Raw genomic sequence first — 22,863 nt, forward strand, 5'->3', positions numbered from 1 at the left:
GGTTGAAACAATGTTTTCCAAAAACATTGTTTTTCAATAATAGAGAATCGTAAATACTAGTTTAGAGTACTCAAATTGCAGGTAATAAATATCGATTGTGTACCGCTGCATTTAATAGCAATTTGACATTTATTGTATATTTTTGTTGTTATAATATTGACAGATTTACAGGCAGACGTAACGTTGTTTCAACCGCTCTTTGCGTTTATATTACACACTTTGCAAGCAGTATTTGATTATATTTTTTAAATCGCGAATTTACGATCGCGAAACGATGCAGTGTTTCACCGACGATGCATCCAAAGACTGTTTAATTTGAAGAACGTCAAATAACTGTAATTTAGAGTTACAGCTAAGCCATCCACGAAATTTGATAGATCGTTGAATTTGAAGTGCCTGAATATATACATATATTGATAATACTATAAGATATATAAACTCGACATATAAGTAAATCAACAAACAGTCGAGTGCGGCAAACCCGGCCGCACGCCAAGCAATGCAAGATCCGTTTTAAGCGGGCGACTTATGGTATTCACGTTCATGATTCCGCTCGGAAAAAGACGCGCGAGAAGAGACAATTTGGAATCACGTTAACGATTCCTGATACACGAGATTAGCATCGACACATTCATCTGAACTGTTGTGCATAATACACTGAAATTACCTAGCAATCCTCGAACGCTCAACGTGATGCATCCCCATCTGAGTGGCTATCGATCAATTGTAATTATGTGCAGCGTGGTCTAACAGTAATTTGAGATAGAGCTTATTATCTGTCTGTGTATCCTGTAATTACATCAAGACAATGTACCTGACCGTGAAACACAATAGAGCTTATGTCACACGATAAGTGTACGATAATATGCAATTTTTTTCACAAGGTCACCACGTGGACAAGTTAAATCCATGGATCGGGGAAATAAATTTTCCTCTATTTTTTACACAATATTCCACAGGTCAGAGGTCGATAACTGTACAATGTAATTTCCGCAACTCACGATTAATTAATTAATTATCGCAGTCATGTATTTGATATTCTAACCGAGAGAATAGAAATAAAAAAATGAGAGCTTATTGTAGTTTTAATTGAGAAAAACTGCATAAATAAGCGTAGTAAGTCATTTTCTTTAACAATTTGCAAGATGAAATTTCGTAAGATATTATGGAAAGAATAGTACAAATAAAAAATGCAAATGAAATGGATATTTCACAGAGCGTTCAATATTTTCAACAATAGTTTCAAGCAACAAAATATGCAAACACGTATTACACACGCCGACTTGTCAATGAAGATTCAGTGATAGATAAAATATAAAAAATATTTAAAAAATAATTTTATTTATTTTGTATGAAATTTAATTTAAAATTATATAATTTGTAAAAGTTAAATGAGAAGAGAGATATGAGTGACAATTATAAATTTTTAATAACAGTTTATAATTATTAATTTATTAATAATAGTTTAATCAACTAATTCATAATAGTTTGCTTTTTATGCTAATTATACTATGACTTTAATAATGTTGTTACCACATTTTTTTTACATCAATACATCGCATACAAGACAGATACATATGATACCGACGCCTTCATAATCTAAAATAATAAAAGTGAATAATAAAATTTATACAAATATATGCATAGAAACAAACAATTTTAACAAATGCTATAATTAATTATAAGTAAAACAAAATTTTTATTTATTTTATTTCTATATATATATGATAGTTTCTGCAGGCGACAAGCTTACGCTTGTAAAAGCTTCCAATGACAAATTCGTCATCTTTCCAGCCGTGATTGCTAATCGCTTCTGTGATCTCATTATTATGAATGATATAAGTTTACTTTTATTTAATGGCAAGTTGTACCACAACGAATCATACGCTGCATCAGCGATTGATTTGCTCTAAAACAATGCCAATAATGTTAATAATTATAGAGTATATCATTTTTTTATATTTTACCTAATTTAATCTTCTTTGTAAAGTAAAACTTTTTCTAATATAATGTAACTAGCGAGATCGTATTGACAAATCATATTTTCCAATAAAGCTAAAATAATATTTTATTAATTTTAATATATAATATCATAATCAAAATACTTGACATTGCTTGTTAATAAAAATATTATATATATTATATAATTAATATATAAAATGTACAATTCCTTTTTTTATTAGATAGCAGTGTTGAAAATTTTGATGAGTATGTATTAATCTATGTTTGCAAGGTAATATCCAAATAATTATATAAAAAGTCTTTAAATACTTACGAACCTTAAGACTAAGATATTCTCCTGCGAAGCAAATGTTAAAAATTTCTATCATTATACCAAAGTAAGCGAAAATCGTTTTCACTATCATGATAATACCGGCTCCATTATTAACAGACTATTTTGATGAAAAGTAAAAAAGAAAAATTATAATCATAATATCTATCATTGCGCATTTACTATAATACTCACTATTATAACGATGATGCCTAAACAGCACATAACTAAAGTATTCCAAAAAACTTGCATTAACGCGATAAAAGAAAAAAGTTTCTCCATGTTATCGGAAAGAAAGATTATTTTATTGTGTCGCTCGACTAGCATTTCTATTGTAGACGCGGAAGATTTGCGGAAAGAAATTTTTTCATTAATATTTTTGAAATCTTGACACATAATATCGATTTGTCCACCCAGATGAAGCACCTAAAATATACTTAAGTTGTGCAAAGATTATAAGTATTACGTTAATTGCAAATGTAAAATGTGAAACTTACCAGAGTAAAGATTAACGCGTTTATAACAGAAACTGTGCATACGTTTGATATAACATGTAGAGAAAGCATTAAAGCAAGCACCTCGAAGATCGGTGATTGCTCAGTTTCGAAAGGAAGTTGTATCTTCACAGGAAGCTGTCGTGAGGTATCATTGTAATCTCCCGCAAGATGCACAGCATGAATTGCATACTCGCCCAAGAGATAAAGTATCCCAGCAATGATATAAAAACTCAACATAGCGTTAGAACAAAAGTGCGATATACTGGCTTTGATTGTCATCAAATACAAATGGTGCTCAATGCCGACGCATTCTTGCCAGTCATTATTCATAGTATCCACGATTTGGTGAATAATTCTGCAATGTATTACTTTAAACGGCTATAAATTTTCAGCAGAAATGTTATACTTTCCATATAAAATCACTGACACACGAATGATTATGATTTAGATATGTTTAAAACACACATTTCGTTCAAGGTAAATAATCGATGTGTCATTCCTTGAATAGCGCGATTATATAAAGTTAACATTATAACATTAGAACGCGACAGCTTACCGGCGATTTATCCAAAGACTGGACAATTTTAGAAACGTCAAAGTGTAATTTAAAGTCGTAGGCAAACTGTCCACGAGGTTCGAGAGCTCGTTGAGTGAGAAGTGCGCGAATACATACAAGTACTGAAAGTACTGTAAAATCACTATACTCGACATATAAATTAGCCAAGAAATTATGGAATACGACACACCCGGCCATACACCAAGCAATCGGAGGCCGATTTTCAACGACGGACTGACGGTGCTCGTAACTATCATTCGTCAACAATTTTGTAGACACGTGGAAATAAAGATTAGCATCGGCACATCCGGTGCTCTGATGTAATACTGAGAAAGCACCAACAGGTTCTGCAAGCGCATCCCCACGCGGTGCATCCCCACTCAAGTGAGTATGGATCAGTTCCCATTACAGTTACATTAGAAAACAGTAAGAATTATCCGTATAGACATCCTATAATTTTTTGCAACGGTCTTCTCCGATAATTTGCATTTTCTACTGCAAAGTAAAAAAGATATCATGAAGGAACAATTGCACAATAGCCAGTTTTTTCTTTGGTTTTTTTTGCAAATTTCTCTGTGACAACGAAGTGCTGTGGACGAGAAAAGAAATGTATTTTATGTCTTTCCGGTGGCACAGTTCAATGATCGCAATTATGCATTACGTATTCAATGCGTACCGAACTAAATTCTGCGTATACTTGCGAGTTTTAAAAAAGATATATGAAGGAAGAACAAATTATATAATTAGAGGTAATTTTTTTAATGACATTTCGAAGAATGGAATTTTGCAAGGCACACATATGGTTACAGTCTCACAAGTAAAAAAGTTTAAATCAATATTGCATATTGTAAAAGCTTAGTTATAAACGTACGCTGCACAAATTACATATACGCAACTTTTCCAGTGAGTTTTTCATTGTAAATACATTTCACAAAGTCTGAAGATACATTTTTCTAAATAAAAATTCGCTTCAGTACACAATGTAGTAATGATGCAAAAAATTGTACAAGATAAAATTATATTGTATTCGCATAAAAATTTAAGGAATTATTAATAATTTTTTTTAATGACAATTTAATCATTAATTTATTAATAACAGCAAATAAGTACTAAATAAACACTTCTTGTTAATTATACCATGATTAAAATAGTAATTAGTTATATTATTAATATGTTATATTATTAATTATTTATATTATTAATATGTTTGATCAATATATCGTATAAAAGACTGATATATATGATGCCGATGCTTTCATAATCTAAAAAATTAGTCAAAAAATTAAGTTTTTAATATAAATATGCTTATATATAAAAATGCATGTTGTGACAAATGCGGAAGTTAATTATAAAAAAAAAGATTTATGTTTCAGAAAAGTTCCGAAAGCCTTAAGCTTACATTTGCAAAAGTTTCTATGGATAAATTCGCAAATTTTCCTGCTGTAATTGTTAATTGCATCTGCCCTCTCATTATTATGAACAATATAATTTTATTCTGATTTGTTGGCAAGTCGTACCAAAGTGAATCGTATGCTGCATCGGCGATCGATTTACTCTAAAAGCAGGGCAAAGGATGTTAAAAATGACAGAATGATATAGTTTCCGTTTTCTCATATATTTAATCAATGTTTTTGTCTAAAGAACAAAGTTTTTTTTTACTATTACCGGTGGTGCAATGTAGAATTAAAAAATAGTAGAATTAAAAAATCTTACCGTTTATTATAAGATCATTGAAACAGAATGTAATATGAATTTTTGAATAATTAATTGTGTAATTAATTATATAACAATGAAAGGTATCGTGTATACTTAGAATTAATAAATAATAAATGTTTTAATAATTACCAACCTTAAGGCTAAGATATTCCCCAGCAAAACAAAGAATAAAGTTTTCTATCATTATACTGGTATAAGCCAAAAAAGCTTTTACTATCACAAAGAGACTGGCTTCATTATGTAAAGACTATTTGAATAAATATATCAATTAATAACATATATGATAACGAACACATATTTATATTATCGTAACAAAAAATTTAATTAATATATTATATTGTATTGATATATTAATATATTAATATATTATATTGATATATTAATAAATTTAAAGTCATAAGCTTAATTATTTGCACTACTTACTATTATGATTATGAATCCTAGACAGCAAATAACCAAGATGCTCCAAACAACTTGCATCAGTGCAAAAAAAGATAATAGTTCTTCAATGTTGTCAGAAAATGAAATGACTCTGTTATGTCTTGCAATCAGCATTCCTAATTTCGACATAGAAGATTTATAAAGTCGAGTTTTTTTAGATATAGTTTTCAATTCTTGACATACAATATCAATTTGTCCGCTTACATGAAGCACCTAAAATACACTTAAATTTCTGCAAAAATTTCAAGTATCATATATGAGAGAGATTTTGCAATGAGAGATCACGTAAATGTTAAAGTGATATGGAAACGCAACATTTTCTTACTTGATGTGTAATGAATTACTTGATATGTACTTAATTATAAAATTCATCTCATAGTGATATAATTATATTTTTAAATTAAATTTCCAACGATAACAGTAATTTGTATCTACAAAATATTGCAACTTATGTAAGCAAAAATTGCGCTTATGTAAAGCGAAATTTTTACGAAAAAACATTAATATAATTAATTAAAGAATTATCTTATCATGTAATTTTTGTAGGAAATAAAAAGGTAATTACAAAATTTTAAACACACCAAAGAAAAGATAAATCCATTTAGAATTGCGACCGTCACTGAAGATGACATTAAATGTAGAGATAAAGTTATAACGAGCAGCTCAAAAATCGGTGATTGCTCAGTTTCAAAGGGAACTTGTATCTTGATAGGAAACTGCCATGAAGTATCGTTGTCATCTCCAATGACATGCACAGCGCGTAGTACGTAATCGCCCAGGAGATAAAGTGCGGCAGCAATTATGTTAAAACTCAACATAGCATTAGAGCAAAAATGCGATTTGTTAGCTTTAATTGTCATCACGTATAAGTGCTGATCGACGTTGATAGATTCGCGCCAATCGGTATCCATAGTGATTAGAATTTCTTTAATTATGCTGCAACATGTTATTTAAATCAGATTGATTAAATATTTATGTAAATATTATTTTTCAAAATGAGATTACACTTGTGGGAATAAAAATCTGCATAATAAAATTTAGTCGTACTCTTTTTGGTTAAAAATGTAGATATATTAATAAACAAATTGTGAGAATTAATTTTATTTTTCACAAAGCAGTTGGACCATTTTACAGCAATGTGATATTTTACCGACGATGTAGCCAAAGACTGGTCAGTTTAAGGAATCTCAGAGTGTAATCCAAAGTTACAGGCAAACTATCCGCAAGATTCGAGAGCTCGCTGAGTCTGAAGTGCGCAAATACATATAAATATTGAAAACACTGTAGAATCAGTATGCTCGATACACAAATCAGCCAATATATGGTGGAATGCACACCCGGCCACACACCGAGCAATCGGAGGCCGACTTTCAGCGATGGACTGATAGTACTTCTGACTAACATTTATCGAGAATTTTGAAGACGCGAGGAAATAAAGATTAGCATCGGCACATTTGTCCGATATTGTTGTACGAAGGAGCACTGAGAGGGGATCGTTTGTCTAGGTGCATCCTTACACGATGTATCCCCACTTAAGTGAGTATGGATCAATCGTCATTATGCATTGCGTAGTATGTTAATAAGTGGAGCTTATTATTCGTATGGACATGCTGTAATTCTATGAAAAGTCTGATAAATTTTACTTTAACCGTAAAGCAATCAAGATATTACGTGATGAAGGAACGGTTCACTGCGCAATTGCATTTTTTTGCGATTTTTTTCTGGCACTTTTTTTCTAAGATCCGATCGACGAGAAAAAATGTTCATTGTATTTTCTACGTGGAAGTCATTTTTACTCTGAGGATGTTCAGTTTCACAATTGTAATTGTGTATTCCAGAAAAAGGGAAGTTATTTCTAAGGTTTGATTGCAAATTTTAAAAATTATAAACAAAGGAAGAACCATGACTGACAGACGCAGTCTGTTGCGTAATGGCAAATAATTTTTTATCATTAAGGAACAAGACTCAAGTGTAAAAAGAATTTTAAAGGTTTTAGAAACGTGAACCAGTATACATCATATAAGCTTATTTATAGTTATGCTATACAAATGCATTTAATTAAATATGTCGTGCAATTTGCAGATGCATAAATATTCCGATGATACGTTTGATACTGTCTGAGCTTATCTTTTTCTTCTGGGTAAGAATATATTTTAATATATGATGCAAAATAAATAATAATAATATTATGTACATTTTAAATGCAGTTTTAATGTACTCTGTAAATTGTAAAACTATGTTACTTCTGGTTAAATCAACTTAAAGATTTAGGCTATTATTAATTTTTTAATAACAGCTTTATTATTAATCATTATTATTATTCTACATTTATTATATAATACATTTATTATTAGTAACATTTTCTAAATTATTGGTTTTATCAATTACAATTCTAATTACTTTCTAAGTAATTTCTAATTATTTTTGCATTTTTATTGATGTCAATATATTGCATTAAAGACAGATATGTATGATGCTGATGCTTTCAAGATCTAAAAAAAGAAGTTAAATTCTCAGTCTTTAGAAAATATATGAAAACACATGATAAAAGAGAATAAAAATTAATTATAGATAAAATAATATTTCTATTTTATATTTATGTATCAAGAAAATTTTAAAAGGTTGATTTACATTTGCAAAAGCTTCTAAAGACAAATCCATAAATTTTCCCGCCGTAATTTTTAATTGTGATTGAGATCTCATTATTATGAATGTTATAATTTTACCATAATTTGATGGCATGTCATACCATAAGGAATCGTACGCTGCATCGGCGATTGATTCATTCTGAAAGCAGAATGAAAATTATAACGGACGGTGAGTAAAGATTTTTCTTATTGACAATATAAAATTAACAATTAATTAAATTTAAAAAAAATTTTTTTTGTTTATTACAGAAATATAAAAACAGAAAAGGTATATTACAAAAATTTAATAACAGTAATATTGATAAAAAAATATTGGTTTTATATTACTCTAATTTTTGAAAAACGAAAACAAGTTTTAAGTTTTAATAAACGACTAAGAGGGTGATATTAAAACTAGAAATTCTATTTTATATGTGATGAATATATTGCATTACAAAGAATATATGTATGCATATATTATATACTTATATAACAAATATTTGAAACAAAAAACTGGTCTTAAAAAATATTAAAAGAAAATATTTCCTTTCTTAAGAAAGCATGTTATTAAGACTCATTTTTATGCTATTAGAATCTTATATCATGTTATTTGGCAACCCTATACTGGAATGAAATCTTGAAATCTTATATTCTAGAATTTTACATCATTTCTTTGTTTGAAATATAAGATTTCAATGTATTCACAGTAAAGTTATAGACCTGCCAAATGATATAATATAAGATTCTAAAACATCAAAATGAATAAAATATACATTAATCTTAATACGTTAACTCTGTGTTTAAAAAACAACATTAAACATTTTGATTACCATATTTGTGTAATTATGTTGCATTGAAAGATTGTGTGCTTGCAATTAATAATTTTTAAATACCTGCTCACCTTAAGACTGAGATATTCTCCGGCAAAGCACAGAATAAAAAGTTCCAACATTATCGTGATATAAGCTAAAATAGCTTTCACTAACACGAAGACATTGGTTTCGTTATAAATAGACTGTTTAAATAGATAATAACGTAGAGAACAAATAAGTATTAATATTAATCATTACACGTTTATTGCACTACTTACTATAATAAAGATGAAACCTAGACAGCAAGAAACTATAGTATTACAAAGAACTTGCATTAATGCGAAAAAGGATAACAATTTTTCGATGTTGTAGGAAAACAAAATAACTCTGTTGTGCCTCTCAATCAATATTTTTAATAGCGAAGCAGAAAATTTATAAAGTCGAATTTTTTCGGATATAGTTTTGAATTCTTGACATATAATACTCACTTGCCCGCTTACGTAAATTACCTAAAATATATTTATTTTTCTACAAAAGTTCTACATAAAGTTCAAATATTATCTTGTAATAAAAAATATTTTTATTATGAGAAATGTACTTGGAAATTGAAATTTTATGTGAGAATGTTCTAACATGTTATAATTAAGCGTCACTAATTGTTTTCTTGCGCAATTTTCGTAAGAAATAAAAATGGAAAGGTAAAATTTAAAACATACCAAAGAAAAGATTAATCCTTTAAGAAGAGGGACTAATGTGGCATTTGACATCAGATGTAGCATTAAAATTATAAAAAGCAACTCAAAAATTGGCGATTCTTCAACTTCAAACGGAAATTGTATCTTGGTAGGCAGCTGCCGCAAAGTATCATTATAACTTTCAAAAAGATGCATAGCACAAATTGCATAATTTCCCAGGAAGTAAAATATCGCAATAATTATAGTAAAACTCAACATAACGTTGCAGAACAAATGCGATATATTGGCTTTAATTGTCATCGTTTGTAAATACTGATCGACGACTCGCGCCAATCATTCTTCATAGCGATAAGAATTTTTTGAAAGACACTGTAATTTGTTACTTTGATTGATTAAATATTTTGAACAAAAAAAAACTTTCTACGCGAAACTATATACACTACGAAGATTTATATAATAAAAATAAGTCACACTTCCATCAAGTCGGCACATTCTGTATCAAATCTGTACATTAGAATATTAACGGCTATACTTGTTTGTCAAACAGGACACCTGGAGAAAGCTAGGAACGTGATATCTTACCGACGATGCATCCAAAGACTAGTTAATTTCAGAATTGTCAAAGTGTAATTCAAAGTCAGGGGTAAACTGTCCACGAGATTCGAGAGCTCGTTCAACGAAAGATGCGCAAAGATGTATATATATTGAAAGTATTGCATAACCAGTAAACTTAATATATATATCAACCAATAAATAGTAGAATGCACACCCGGCCAAGCAAGCGAAGGCCGATTTTTAGTAACGGACTGAAGGTGCTTGTGACTACCATTTGTTAAGAATTTTGAAAACACAAAGAAATAATGATCAATATCGGCACATCGGTTCGGTGCTCTGGTGTAATACTGAGAGAGCACCGACAGGCTTTCTGAGTGCATCCTCATACGATGTATCCCCACTCAACTCAATATGGATCAATTTTCATTGCGTTGAGAAACAGTAAGAACTTACTCATGCTTACGGACATCGTGTAATTTCGTCGACAATTTTTTTCCTGATAATTTGTCTTCTAATTATAGGGAGGGAAAATATCGTGAACGAACAATTCGTCCTAGCGTAATTGCAAGTTCTTTTTTCAAACATATTTTTCTGACAATGTAATACTAACCGGCATAGGAAGTAAATATCCATTGCATTTTTTTACGTATCATTAAAAGCGTTCGAACTCGCAGTAGTTCAACTAAATGTAATTATGCATTAAGCATTTATAAGCGAACAAAACTAAATTTTACTTTTAAAGGTAAATTGAAAAAAAGATATATAAGAAGTTTGTATCTCTCTGTGACCAAGGAAAAAAACATAATAGCGGGAAATTTTCTTTAATTACTCAAAGAAAATGGAACTTTACAAGGTACGCATGTTGTAAACGTGTCAGTGTAAGATCGTCAAAAGCAAGAAATATGAATCATTTAGCACATCATAGAAGCTATTGTTAGTCACAAACACATGCTATCAAACATTGTATATTTTACATATATATATATATATATATTTATTTTATTAAATCCTTTTTGACGATATATATTTTTTTCTTTTTTAAAGATTTATTATGCAATAAAGTAAATTAGCTATGAAATTATTTATTGTTATATTAAATATAATTCTAGATTCTGTAATTTGTAAGTCAAAAAATTCTATTAAATCTATTAAATTTAAATAATAATTACAAATTTATTAATAAAATTTTAATATTTATTCAACATTTTAACAACAATTTTAAGTTTTTTTTTACATTTATTCTAAGAAATTATTATTATATTTTTATTCAATTTAATACATTGTACGAAATACAGATATGTACGACATCGTTGCTTTCAATATCTAGAGAAAAAAAGTAAAAAGTAAAATTTTATATACAAATTATGCATACATATAAATGACAAACATTATAACACAAATGTTAAAAATAATTATAAATAAGCAAAATAAAAGTTTTATTACATAATTATATGTATCAAAATAGTAGGCACAAAACTTACATTCGCAAAAGCATCCAAGGACAAATCCATCATGTTTCCTGCCGTGAGCGTCAATTGCCTCTGAGATCTTAATATTATTAATAATATAATTTTACCGTCATTTGGCCTCATCTCGTACCACAACGAATTGCATGCTGCATCAACTATTGTTTTACTCTAAAAATGCAGGAGACATAAAGTATAGAAATCTTTTGTATTCTTCTATGTTCCATCAATTTTTCATTGTCTAAAAAATAAAATTGTTTCTGGTTCTCGTTGATTGTATATACAGAATTAAAAAGAATATTAAAATAAAGGATATATTGTTTATTATTAAAGAACTGGAAGCAATGTGAATTTTAAATATATCAAAATATCTAAAAATGCAATAAGAAGAATAATAATATGCATTACACATTTTTTTATTTTATTCATATTTTCATAATAAATGGAATATTGTATTTGTAGTGATCAAACACACACAATTATTATAATTGGTAACTACACGATTCTAATAAAAATGTTTATATGTTTGATGCTGCAATGAAAGCTACTAACAATAAGTGACTTATGTGATATTATAAGTTATGTTATAGGTACATATTATATTTACTCACTTTGACACTAAGGTATTCTCCGACATAGCAAATAATAAAAGTTTCTATTATTACAGCAATAGAAGCCAACATCATTTTCACTATTACAAAGAAACTACTATCATTGTAAAGAGACTATTTCAACATAAAAATTGAATTAATTACAATACAGAGTATCGCACACAGGTTTCTTGTACTACTTACTATTATAATGATGAATCCTAAACAGCACATAAGAAACGTATCCAAAACAACTTGCATTAACACAATAAAGGAGAAAAGTTTCTCGATATTATTAGAGAATAATATGACTTTATTATGCTTCTTGATCAGCATTCCTAATGCAGATGCGATGGATTTACAAACCCGAGCTTTCTCAGATGTAGTTTGAAATTCTTGATATATTATATCAATTTGCCCGCTCACGTGAAATACCTAAAATATGCTTAAGATTTTACAAAAATTCTATAAATATAGATAAAGATATAGTATCTAACATAATATAATAATAAATTTATACATAATATAATATAATAAATTTAATATTTTTAATTTTTTTCTTGAATTACTAAATCTTGAACTAAATTATAAAATTTTATTGTAATAATGTATATTTTTTTAATTTTTAAATTATGTTTGCAGTGATGCTGCAGTTTGTAGATAAGAAGCTTTTGTATTTTATGTAAAATGAAAATTTTATCGAAAGATTTAATATGATCTTGTTATAAAACATTAATATAAAGTCAAAGTACCAAAGAAAAGATTAATCCATTTAAGACGGCCATCGTACAGACATTTGCCATCGAGTATAGAAATAATGTTATGACGAGCAGCTCATAAATCGGTGATTGTATAGGTTCAAAAGGAAATTGTATTTTAATTGGAAGTGACGGTGAGGTATTATTGTAATTATCGGCAAAATACACAGTATTAAGTACGTAATCGCCCAGGATATAAAGTACTATAGCAAATGTATTAAAACTCAACATAATATTAAAGCAAAACTGCGAAATATTGGCTTTTGCTGTCATCACATCCAAATGTTTGACATCGATGCACTCGCGCCAATCATTATTCATATCGTGCAAGATTTGATAAATGACTCTAAAATATATTATTCTTATTTGATTATATATTTAAATATTTCAGACAATCATTATATTCTTTACACCACTGCTCGAACTAAGATTTGGGTGCTTAAGTCAATTGAATAAAACTAATATTATATATTGATTAAATATCTTACGGACGATGTACCCAAAGATTGACCACCTTCATAACTGTCAAAGTAATACTTAAAGTTGGAGGCAAACTGTCTACAAGATTCGGGAGCTCACTGAACATGAAGTGCGAAAATACATATAAATATTGAAAATATTGCATGATTAGTATACTTGATATACAGAGTAACCAATAAATTATGGAAAACTCATTCGGCCACAGACCGAGCATTCGAAGCCCGATTTTCAGCAACGGACTGATAGTACTTGTGACTGTCATTTGTCAATAATTTTAAGAACGCGACAAATCTGCACATTTGTCTACCGCCGTAGCACACACTGTGAAACCACCGATCAGTTTTTCAAGTACACTCCCCACTCTGTGCGCGCGTCCCCTCTCAAATGAATACCGATCAATTGCTATAGCGTAATGCGACAGTACAAGTTCATTTTCCGCACAGACATCGTATAATTTTATCGATAGCTTTCGATAATGTATATTCTGACCGTGGAGTAAAGAAGATATCGTGAACAGAAAATTCATCACGCAACTGTCAATTTTTTTTACTAATTCGATCTTTGACAACAATGCTGTCTACAAAAAGAAACCTTGTGCGTTTTGTAACTATTATTAAGATCGTTCAATGCGCAGTAGCTCAACTGAACAATCGTAATTACATATTAGATATTCAAGTCAAACGCAGCTTAATTCCCTGTTTGATCGGAGTGTGTTTTAAAAGAGATAAATGGGGAAGAATATTATTCTTTCTTATGGACTCAGAACGAAAGGCATAATAACACTCATTTTCTTTAATGATTCAAAGAATGGAATTTTGCAGGGCATGCATGTGACAATTTCTCAATAGTAAAAAATTGAAATCAATTGGACACATCAGACAAGTTGGAAGCATATACGACATGATATGCAATGAGTAAATGCGCAAATTTTTAATCAAGGTTCAACATTTATGTTTAGCGCGATATAAAGATGCATTCTTGTTCTGACAGAGAATGTAGTTACGTACGTAATATTTTAACAACGTAGAGAAAGGTATTTCGTACTTTATTTTACTAATTAATTTTTAATTACATTAAACATATAATTTTGGAAACACATATAATTTTGGATTGTGTAATACATAAATCATAGAAATTGTGTTAAATTAATTTGAAGATTTTAATTGACTTAATTTGACGATTATTAATTTATTATAATAATAAAGTTATTAATTTATTAATAAATGTTAAATTATCAATTTTTATTAATTACATTAATTTCAACAATTTAATGTCAAATTTTTTTAATTATTTTAAATTTCAATTAATATACTGCATAAAATACAGATATATATAGATATAATACTTTTTTAATAATCTATATTTGTGTATTTACAGTTAATCTGATCGCTTATCTTAAAACTAAGGTATTCCCCAGCAAAGCAAAAGATAAAAGCTGCTGTCATTACGGCAATGTAAGCTAAAGCAATTTTTGCAAACACGGGGACACTTCCTTCACTATTAATGGACAGTTTCAATGAAAGAATAAAGAAAAAGAATAAACAAGGAAAGTTGAATGAGTTGCAATAAACGGTTATCGTGCAACATCTGCATTATTCACTACTACGATGATCCTAGGCAGCAAAAGTATTCCAAGCTAAAGTATTCCAAACAACTTGTATCATCGCGATAAAAAAAAAAAGATTTTATATTATCAGAAAATGAGATAACTCTATTGTGTTTTTTGATTATCATTCCTAATGCAGGAACGGAAGATTTATAACACGAAGTTTTTTGAGATATACTTTTGAACTCTTGATACATGATATCGATTTGTCTGCTAACGTGAAGCATCTAAAATACACATATGTTTTACCAAAAATTCCAAATGTTATGTATAACGAAAAATGTGTTTAATTGTAAAAAGGATATGCAAAATATAAAATAAAAAATTTTTATGCTTGCGATTAATATAAATTTTAGTATTTCCAAACTGCAATAAATCTGATGCCACAGTTTATATAAAACGTGCAGATATAAAATTTGAGACTCACCAAGGAAATAAGAAATCCATGTAGCGACTGTAAGCTGCATTTAAAAACATGCACAAACTGAGGTATAACGAGCAGCTCAAAAGTCGGCGATTGCATCGTTTCAAAAGGAAATTCTATTTTGATAGAAAGCTGCCGTAAAGTATCCTTATAATCTTGGATAAGATACACAAAATAAATTACATAATCACTCAAATAGATAAATTAACGTAGCAAATATATTCAAACTCAACATGGTATTGGAGCAGAAATTCGAGACATTAGCATTAATCACATACAAATGTTGCTTGATATCGATGCACTCGCGCCAATCGTCATTTATAGTGGTTAGAATTTGATGAACGACTCAGCAATATGTTACTTTAATCGATCAGACATATCGTACAAAGATATTATTTATTGCGCTATGCGCATGCGAAACCACATACCACTGTTCAAATTAAGATTTAAAGTCGCACTCTAGTCAGAGAAAAATATTAATCATTGGTTTAGAAAAATAAAGAATAATAATCTAATTTTTTCAAAAAAACAACTCAACACAGCGGTTAAATAAAACCACATGCAACGTTGCGATATCTTGCTAACGATGTGTCTAAAAACTGATAAATTTAAAAAATGTCAAACTATAGTTTAGTGTTATTGGCGAACCATCTACGAGATTTGAGATTTCGCTAATTTCGAAATGCGCGAAAACATACAAATATTGAAAGTGTTGAACAATTGGTATAACATATAAATTAACCAATAAATATTAGAATGTGATACATTCAGCAATACACCGAGAAATTGAAGACCGATTTTCAGCAATGGACTGATACTTGTGACTATCATTCGGGAAAGATTTAAAAAATGTGAGGATATGAAGTTTAGTAATAGCACATTTGTCTTCTACTGTGGTATAAAACGATACTGAGAGAGCTGCGACTTTTCTGCCAGATGTACCCCCACGCGAAGCAATCCCCACTCAAGTGAATATAGAGATCAATTGTTATTATACATTCCGTAATGTAACAATAAGTCGGAATATGGCTTATTATACTTATGGATACGTATAATTCCATTGGCAGTCTGATAATGTACATTTAATTGTGAAATACAGAGAAATTGCACGGTGAACGAACGACTTGCTTTGCAATTCTCATTTTTCTACCAATTTTTTTAATCTTATAATTGCGTAGAAGAAAATGTTCATAGCATGTTCCGCACATTTTAACATGCGAGAGTCGATTCAGTGATCGCAATTACACATTAGGTATTCTAAGCGAACAGAATTAAATTGTGTTCGACTGCAAGTCTTGAAAAACGGAAGACAGACATTGCAATTATTTCTTGGAATTGCGTAATGGCAAACAATTTTCTTTGCCATTAAATTTTTTTAATCGTTTCTAATAAATGAAAAAATTTAATTTTGCCGGAAACACATCTGGAAAATATCTAAAACGTAAAAAAATTGAAAGAATAAGACTTACCACGTAGCAATTTAGTATTATGCGATAAAATATACTGTAGAGAAATTACTTATTCACAGAATTTCTTTAGGAAAAAATATGTTATAGCATAAGATGCAGTAACAATATAGAGAAAAACAATTATTCTTACATTTTACATTAAATATAATTCCAAATTGCATCAGTTAATCTGAATTGTTATGTTAAATTTAATATGGAAATTTAAGTGTGGATTATTAATTTATTAATAATAATTTTTTAATAATTTTATTAACAGTTTCTCAACTTTATTACACTGTAATTTTAACTAATTTTTCTCCCATTTTTATTGATATTAATATATCGTAAGAAAGACAGATATATACGACGCCGAAGCTTTTACGATCTAAAAAAAGTTGAGAAATTAAGTTTTGTACAGAAATATGTGTATGTATCAAAACATATTTTAACAAAGATAGAAATTAATTATAAACAAGACAAAGATTTTATTTCATAGTTATTTATCAAGAAAGTTGTCACTTTTCCTAAGTCTGACAAGCTTACAGTCGTAAAAGCTTCCAAGGATAAATTCGTGAATTTTCCTGCAGAGATTGTTAGTCGCGACTGGGATCTCATTATTATGAATGTTATAATTTTACTCTGATATGACGGCAAATCGTACCATAACGAATCATACGCTGCATCGGCAATAGATATACTCTAAAAACAATGCATAGATTCTTAAAAATAAAATAATAGTATGCTTAATGTTAATAGTGTCCTTACATTTAATAAAATTTAAATATTTTTATCAACCTTGTGACTGAGATATTCTCCAGCAAAGCAAAGAATAAAAGTTTCTGTCATTATGGCAAAGTAGCCGACAACGACTTTCACCAACACAAAGATACCGGCTTCATTAGAAAGGGACTGTTTGAATTAATAATAAATAAAAAACAAGTAAATAATAACATTAATCATCAAGCATGTTTGTTCCACTTACTATTACGATAATGAATCCTATGCAGCAAATAAGTAAAGTATTCAAAATAATTTGCATCAAGCAGAAAATAGACAATAATTTTTTAATGTTGTCGGAAAGCGAAATGACTTTATTATGTTTTTCGATTAACATTCTTAACATTGACGCGGAAGATTCATACAACTGAGTTTTCTTACATATGTTTTTAAACTCTTGACATATGATATCGATTTGTCCGCTTACATGAAGGACCTAAAATACACATAAATTACTGCAAAAATTTCATATATTTAGTATAAAAGAAATTTTTGTAATAAGAAATGTGTGCTTGTCGTAAAAAGTAAAATGCATAACGTGACATTTTCTTGTTGCTTAAATATTTAATTATTAAATTTTTTTTACAGCAATGTATTGTATATTCTGACATCTCTAATTTAAAATTTCATGACGTTACAGTTTGTATAAAATTTGGTATGGAGTAAAATTTTTATGCAAAAATATTACAATTGTTCTCATGTAACTTCAACAATAATTAAACATGCAAATATAAAATCGTACACTTACCAAAGAAAAGATTAGTCCATTTAGAATAGCGATTGTCAATGAATTTGCCATCACATGTAGAAATAGAGTCACAACGAGCAGCTCAAAAATTGGCGATTGCGTACTATCAAATGGAAGTTGTACTCTAATAGGAAGCTGCCGTAAGGTGTCATTATAATCTCCGACAAGATGCGCTGCACGAATTGCATAATCGCCGAAGAAATAAAATATCGCAGCAAAAGCATTAATGCTCAACATAGCATTAGAACAAAAATACGATATGTTGGCTTTAATTGTCATCGTACACAAATGTTCCGTGATGTTCATGCTTTCGCGCCAATCATTATCTATAGTGGTCAGGATTTCTCGAATAACTCTGCAATACGGTATTGTAATCGCTCAGATATTTTAAACAGAGAGATATTATGCTTTTTATACGCCGCACAAATCAATATTTAATTGAGAAAAATAAATTATTTTCCGATCAGGTGGACAATATATATTAAAAAATGAAGGATTAATTGTGTTTCTCACACGTATAAGAATTGGATAAAAATTTATGCATTAATAATTTATTGTATAAGGATTAACGGTGATAAGATTATGCTTACGCTAACGTTCTGCAGCGACACGATATCTTACCGATGTTGTATCCGAAGACTGATCAATTTCAAAACCGTCAAACTGTATTCTAATGTTACGGATATGCTGTCCACGAGATTCATGAGCTCGCTGATCTTGAAGTGTGCAAAAATATAAAAATATTGAAAGCACTGTATGATCAGTATACTCGATACATAAAACAGCCAATAAACGGCGGAATGCACACCCGGCCACACACCGAGCAACCGCAGGCCGATTTTTAGTGACGGGCTGATGGTACTTTTGACTAACATTTATTAACAATTTTGAAGACGTAAGAAAATAAAAATTACTATCGGCACATTTGTCCGATACCGTGGTATGACGGGGCACTGAGAGAACATCGACCGCTTTCTACAAGTGCATTACATCCCCACTCAAGTGAACATAAATGAACCATCAATACTCTCTGCGTAGAATAATAGTCAAAATAGCGCTTTCTATTATTCGAATGTCTATACTCTTGTTCCGTGTGTATAAGACAAATAATTTGTACTTTGACGATGAAATAATAAAGATGCCGCGCAGTGAATAAACGATCCGTTGCACAATTGTTACGTTTTTGCAACTTTTTTTACCCACATTACAATTTCATCGGCAAAAAACAAATGTTCGTCGCGTTTCCCACACAATACCAACATTTTTACCGTGCGGAAGTTTGATTACACGATCGCAATTATGCGTATTTGATATTCTAAGCGTGCGGTACTCTAAATTGTGTCCGTAGTTCGATTGCGAGTTTTTTAAAAGCCATAAATGAAGGGAGAAACATTGTATCTCCCTAACTGAAACTGAATCGTATAATAACGAGTAATTTTCTTTAATAATTTAAGGAAGGGAATTCTGCAAAGCACGCATGTGAAAAAAGTCTGAAAAGTAAAAAATTTGAATCAATCGGGTATATGATGGGAACATAGTTACCACCATATGTGCAACAAAGCATATTATACCAGTAGCATATATGCAATCTACCAATGAAAAGTCAGTGACAGTTATGTTCGAGGAAGTTTGAGACTACATTTTGGATAAAAATATGCTGGTATGTAATTAAAATAATACTATAATGAAAAGTAAATATTCATATTCACACACACATATTAAATATATTTATAATTTTAGATTGCATAATAGGTATACTTTAAAGTTTTAATAATAAATTAATATGTATGTATATAAATACATAAATGAAGATTTCTTATTAAAACTTTAATTATTAACCTATAAATTACAGTTACTAAATTTTTTTATCATTTTAAATTAATTTAAAATTTTAATAAACTGCTCTTATATTTTTATTGATATTAAGACAATGCATAAAAAACAGATATATATGATACCGAAGCTCTTAATATCTGAAAAAGGTTAACAAAATTAAATTTTATATACAAATATGCGCATATGTAAAAAAACATTGTAATAAAGATTTTAATTGTAAATATGTATACCAACATAAACCAAATACCATTTTTTTGCTTATTTAATAAATATGTATTAAAGAAATTTTGAAAATAACGAGCTTACACTCGCAAACGATTCCAAAGACAAACTTATGATTTTTCCTGCTGTAATTGTTAGTCGCGTCTGAGATCTCATTATTATGAACGCTATAATTTTACTTCGATTTAACGGCATATTATACCACAACGAATCGTATGCTGCATCGGCAATTGTTTTACTCTATAAATATTGAAATATTATTCAGAACAAAACATTTTTTAGTCTTCTTTATATAATGACATTAAAAAATTGTATCTTTAATTAAATTAATTGTATCATTAATTAAATTACTCAAATAAGTTACAAAGAAGATTAACTTGCAGATACTAACCTTGTGGCTAAGATATTCACCAGCAAAACAAAAAAGAAAAATTTCCATTAATAATGCAATGTAAGGCGAAATGACTTTCAATAACATGAAGGCGCCATCTTCATTAGAAAGGGACTGTAAGAATGGATAATTACAAGAAATAATAATAAAAACTAACAATATTGATAATTGTATTTACTGCGCTACTTACGATTACGACTATAAAACCTAGACAAGAAATAACTGAAGTATTCGAAACAACTTGCATCAATGCTATAGAAGAAACAAAATTCTCGATGTTCTCGGCGAATAAAATGACTTTATTATGCCTCTCGATTAGCATCCCTAATTTAAAAGCAAAAGATTCATGCAGCTGTATTTTCTTGGATATAATTTTAAATTCCTCACATATAATATCGATTTGTCCGCTCACGTGAAGTACCTAAAATATACTTAAATATAAAAGAGAAACAACAGTTCCTCTCTTGATATTTAATTATTCGATCGTTACATTTTATGCATAACGATGTATACATTCGTATGTCAAAATTAAGTTTGTGATGCAATTTGTATGGAGAAATTTTGCATTCTACGAATAGTGAAATTTTCATGCAAAATTATTATTAATGTTAAATGTTATAAGTTTATTTGTTGCAATTTGCATAGAAAATAAGGTGTAAATATGAAAATAGAGATTTACCAAAGAAAAAATAAATCCATTTAAAATGGCTATTATCAATCCATTTAACATCAGTTGTAGAGATAAGACTACGACAAGTAGCTCAAAAATCGGTGATTTGTCTGCTTCGAAAGGGAATTGTATTTTTACAGGAAGCTCCCGTAAGGTATCATTGTCATTTTCGGCAAAGAGCGTAATTCCGTAATTACCCAAAAGATAAAGTATTCCAGCAAATACACAAAAAGTTAACATAGCGTTAGAACAAAAATGTGATATATTAGCTTTAATTCTCATTATATACAACTGATTATCGACGTCAATGCACTCACGCCAATCATCATCCACAGCGACCACGATTTCGTGAATAACTCTGCAATACGGTGTTTTAATCGTTCAGATATTTTAAATAGAGAGACATTCTATTTTTTATACACTGCACACAAATCAATATTTAACTGAGAGAAATGAATTATCTTCCGATTAGATCGACAATATATGTTAAAAAATTAAGGATTAATTTGGTTTCTCAAACGTAAGAGATTAGACAAAAATTTATGCATTAATAATTTATTTATTGTATAAAGATTGTGATAAGATTATGCTTACGCTAACATTATGCAGCAACACGATATCTTACCGACGATGTATCCAAACACTGACTAATTTCAGAATTGTCAAAGTATAATTTAAAGTCGGAGGTAAACTGTCCACAAGGTTCGAGAGTTCACTGAGATTGAAGTGTGAAAATACATACAAATATTGAAAGTACTGTACGATTAATATGTACGGTATATAAATTAACCAATATACGGTGGAATGAACACCCGGCCACACACCGAGCAACTGAAGGCCGATTTTCACTGACGGACTGATGGTACTTGTCACTACCATTTGTCAACAGTTTTGTAGACGCGAGAAACTGAATATTAGCATCGACAGATTTGCCAAGTATTCTGGTATGAGACAGCACTGAGAGGATTTCGAATGTTACCCTCGATACATCCCCACTCGGTGCATCCCCACTCTTGTGAACAGGAATCAATCGCTATTATATATTGTCTGATATAAGTCGAAGTGAAGCTCACTAGCCATGCAATTATTCTATAATCGCATTAGAAAACCGGTGGTTTATACATTGACAATGAAATAATGAAGATATTGCGCAGTGTACGAATGGATCGTTATGCAATTGCCATTTTTTGCAAATTTTTTTTCCTTTAAAATTACCATCGATTTGACCGAGAAAAAAAAGATAATAGCTATCGCATTTTCTGTAAGCTGCAAAGAT

General features: G+C 29.5%; 4 protein-coding genes and 2 long non-coding RNA genes across 7 annotated transcripts; 2 read left to right on the forward strand and 4 right to left on the reverse strand.

The window, feature by feature from the left end:
• Positions 1 to 1,486: 1,486 nt before the first annotated feature.
• LOC105670798 (uncharacterized) lies at positions 1,487 to 6,896 on the reverse strand. Its single transcript, XM_012364516.2, has 12 exons — positions 6,633 to 6,896; positions 6,064 to 6,418; positions 5,465 to 5,695; positions 5,175 to 5,288; positions 4,725 to 4,880; positions 4,558 to 4,587; positions 3,326 to 3,585; positions 2,770 to 3,124; positions 2,468 to 2,698; positions 2,280 to 2,393; positions 1,754 to 1,909; positions 1,487 to 1,599 (listed from the first exon to the last, which is right to left on the reverse strand). The coding sequence occupies exons 1-12, from the start codon at positions 6,884 to 6,886 to the stop codon at positions 1,549 to 1,551; spliced, it is 2,307 nt and encodes a 768-aa protein (XP_012219939.2). The 5' UTR covers positions 6,887 to 6,896; the 3' UTR covers positions 1,487 to 1,548.
• An 890-nt stretch (positions 6,897 to 7,786) lies between these two features.
• LOC105670809 (odorant receptor 4-like) lies at positions 7,787 to 13,461 on the reverse strand. The gene is made up of 5 exons (XM_067350814.1): positions 12,432 to 13,461; positions 12,249 to 12,362; positions 11,653 to 11,808; positions 8,114 to 8,269; positions 7,787 to 7,974 (listed from the first exon to the last, which is right to left on the reverse strand). Exons 1-5 carry the CDS (start codon positions 12,561 to 12,563, stop codon positions 7,924 to 7,926), a joined length of 609 nt encoding a protein of 202 aa, XP_067206915.1. The 5' UTR covers positions 12,564 to 13,461; the 3' UTR covers positions 7,787 to 7,923.
• On the forward strand, positions 8,995 to 21,062 carry LOC136998247 (uncharacterized). 2 transcript variants are annotated; one of them, XR_010888859.1, is made up of 7 exons: positions 8,995 to 10,612; positions 10,693 to 10,792; positions 10,914 to 11,024; positions 14,287 to 14,498; positions 14,843 to 15,637; positions 19,923 to 20,128; positions 20,910 to 21,062. It is a non-coding gene; the product is annotated as an uncharacterized lncRNA (long non-coding RNA). The 2 variants fall into 2 exon arrangements; XR_010888860.1 differs by lacking the exons at positions 8,995 to 10,612; positions 10,693 to 10,792; positions 10,914 to 11,024 and adding exons at positions 13,059 to 13,161; positions 13,377 to 13,574.
• Positions 11,690 to 12,408, forward strand: LOC136998255 (uncharacterized). Its single transcript, XR_010888869.1, has 3 exons — positions 11,690 to 11,830; positions 12,100 to 12,227; positions 12,305 to 12,408. It is a non-coding gene; the product is annotated as an uncharacterized lncRNA (long non-coding RNA).
• LOC105670807 (odorant receptor 13a-like) lies at positions 17,129 to 19,930 on the reverse strand. The gene is made up of 6 exons (XM_012364525.2): positions 19,090 to 19,930; positions 18,469 to 18,823; positions 17,926 to 18,156; positions 17,739 to 17,852; positions 17,487 to 17,642; positions 17,129 to 17,328 (listed from the first exon to the last, which is right to left on the reverse strand). The coding sequence occupies exons 1-6, from the start codon at positions 19,341 to 19,343 to the stop codon at positions 17,278 to 17,280; spliced, it is 1,161 nt and encodes a 386-aa protein (XP_012219948.2). The 5' UTR covers positions 19,344 to 19,930; the 3' UTR covers positions 17,129 to 17,277.
• On the reverse strand, positions 20,311 to 22,565 carry LOC105670754 (odorant receptor 22c-like). Its single transcript, XM_067350797.1, has 6 exons — positions 22,213 to 22,565; positions 21,597 to 21,945; positions 21,108 to 21,338; positions 20,918 to 21,031; positions 20,611 to 20,766; positions 20,311 to 20,441 (listed from the first exon to the last, which is right to left on the reverse strand). Exons 1-6 carry the CDS (start codon positions 22,464 to 22,466, stop codon positions 20,391 to 20,393), a joined length of 1,155 nt encoding a protein of 384 aa, XP_067206898.1. The 5' UTR covers positions 22,467 to 22,565; the 3' UTR covers positions 20,311 to 20,390.
• Between the last annotated feature and the right edge of the window lie 298 nt (positions 22,566 to 22,863).

The sequence above is a fragment of the Linepithema humile genome, chromosome 2 (genome assembly GCF_040581485.1).
Source record: "Linepithema humile isolate Giens D197 chromosome 2, Lhum_UNIL_v1.0, whole genome shotgun sequence".
NCBI lineage: Eukaryota > Metazoa > Arthropoda > Insecta > Hymenoptera > Formicidae > Linepithema > Linepithema humile.

Bases quoted from the DNA above. Each gene is read 5' to 3' on its own strand.
- LOC105670798 (XM_012364516.2), bottom strand. From the start codon at position 6,886: ATGTTAGTCAGAAGTACTATCAGTCCATCGCTGAAAGTCGGCCTCCGA. The intron at 3,125-3,325 runs GTAAGCTGTCGC...AATACATTGCAG, and splicing joins AGTCTTTGGATAAATCGCCG to AATTATTCACCAAATCGTGG. The intron at 1,600-1,753 runs GTAAGCTTGTCG...TTATTATTTTAG, and splicing joins CATTGGAAGCTTTTACAAGC to ATTATGAAGGCGTCGGTATC.
- LOC105670809 (XM_067350814.1), bottom strand. From the start codon at position 12,563: ATGCTGATCAAGAAGCATAATAAAGTCATATTATTCTCTAATAATATC. The intron at 11,809-12,248 runs GTGAGTAAATAT...CTGCATTTTTAG, and splicing joins GAGAATACCTTAGTGTCAAA to AGTAAAACAATAGTTGATGC. The intron at 8,270-11,652 runs GTAAGTTTTGTG...TTCTGCTTTCAG, and splicing joins CCTTGGATGCTTTTGCGAAT to AATGAATCAATCGCCGATGC.
- LOC105670807 (XM_012364525.2), bottom strand. From the start codon at position 19,343: ATGTTAGTCAAAAGTACCATCAGCCCGTCACTAAAAATCGGCCTGCGG. The intron at 18,824-19,089 runs GTAAGATATCGT...ACCGTATTGCAG, and splicing joins AGTCTTCGGATACAACATCG to AGTTATTCGAGAAATCCTGA. The intron at 17,853-17,925 runs GTAAGTGGAACA...TAATTCAAACAG, and splicing joins TAGGATTCATTATCGTAATA to TCCCTTTCTAATGAAGCCGG.
- LOC105670754 (XM_067350797.1), bottom strand. From the start codon at position 22,466: ATGGTAGTGACAAGTACCATCAGTCCGTCAGTGAAAATCGGCCTTCAG. The intron at 21,946-22,212 runs GTAAGATATCGT...ACCGTATTGCAG, and splicing joins AGTGTTTGGATACATCGTCG to AGTTATTCACGAAATCGTGG. The intron at 20,442-20,610 runs GTAAGCTCGTTA...AACCTTTTTCAG, and splicing joins CTTTGGAATCGTTTGCGAGT to ATATTAAGAGCTTCGGTATC.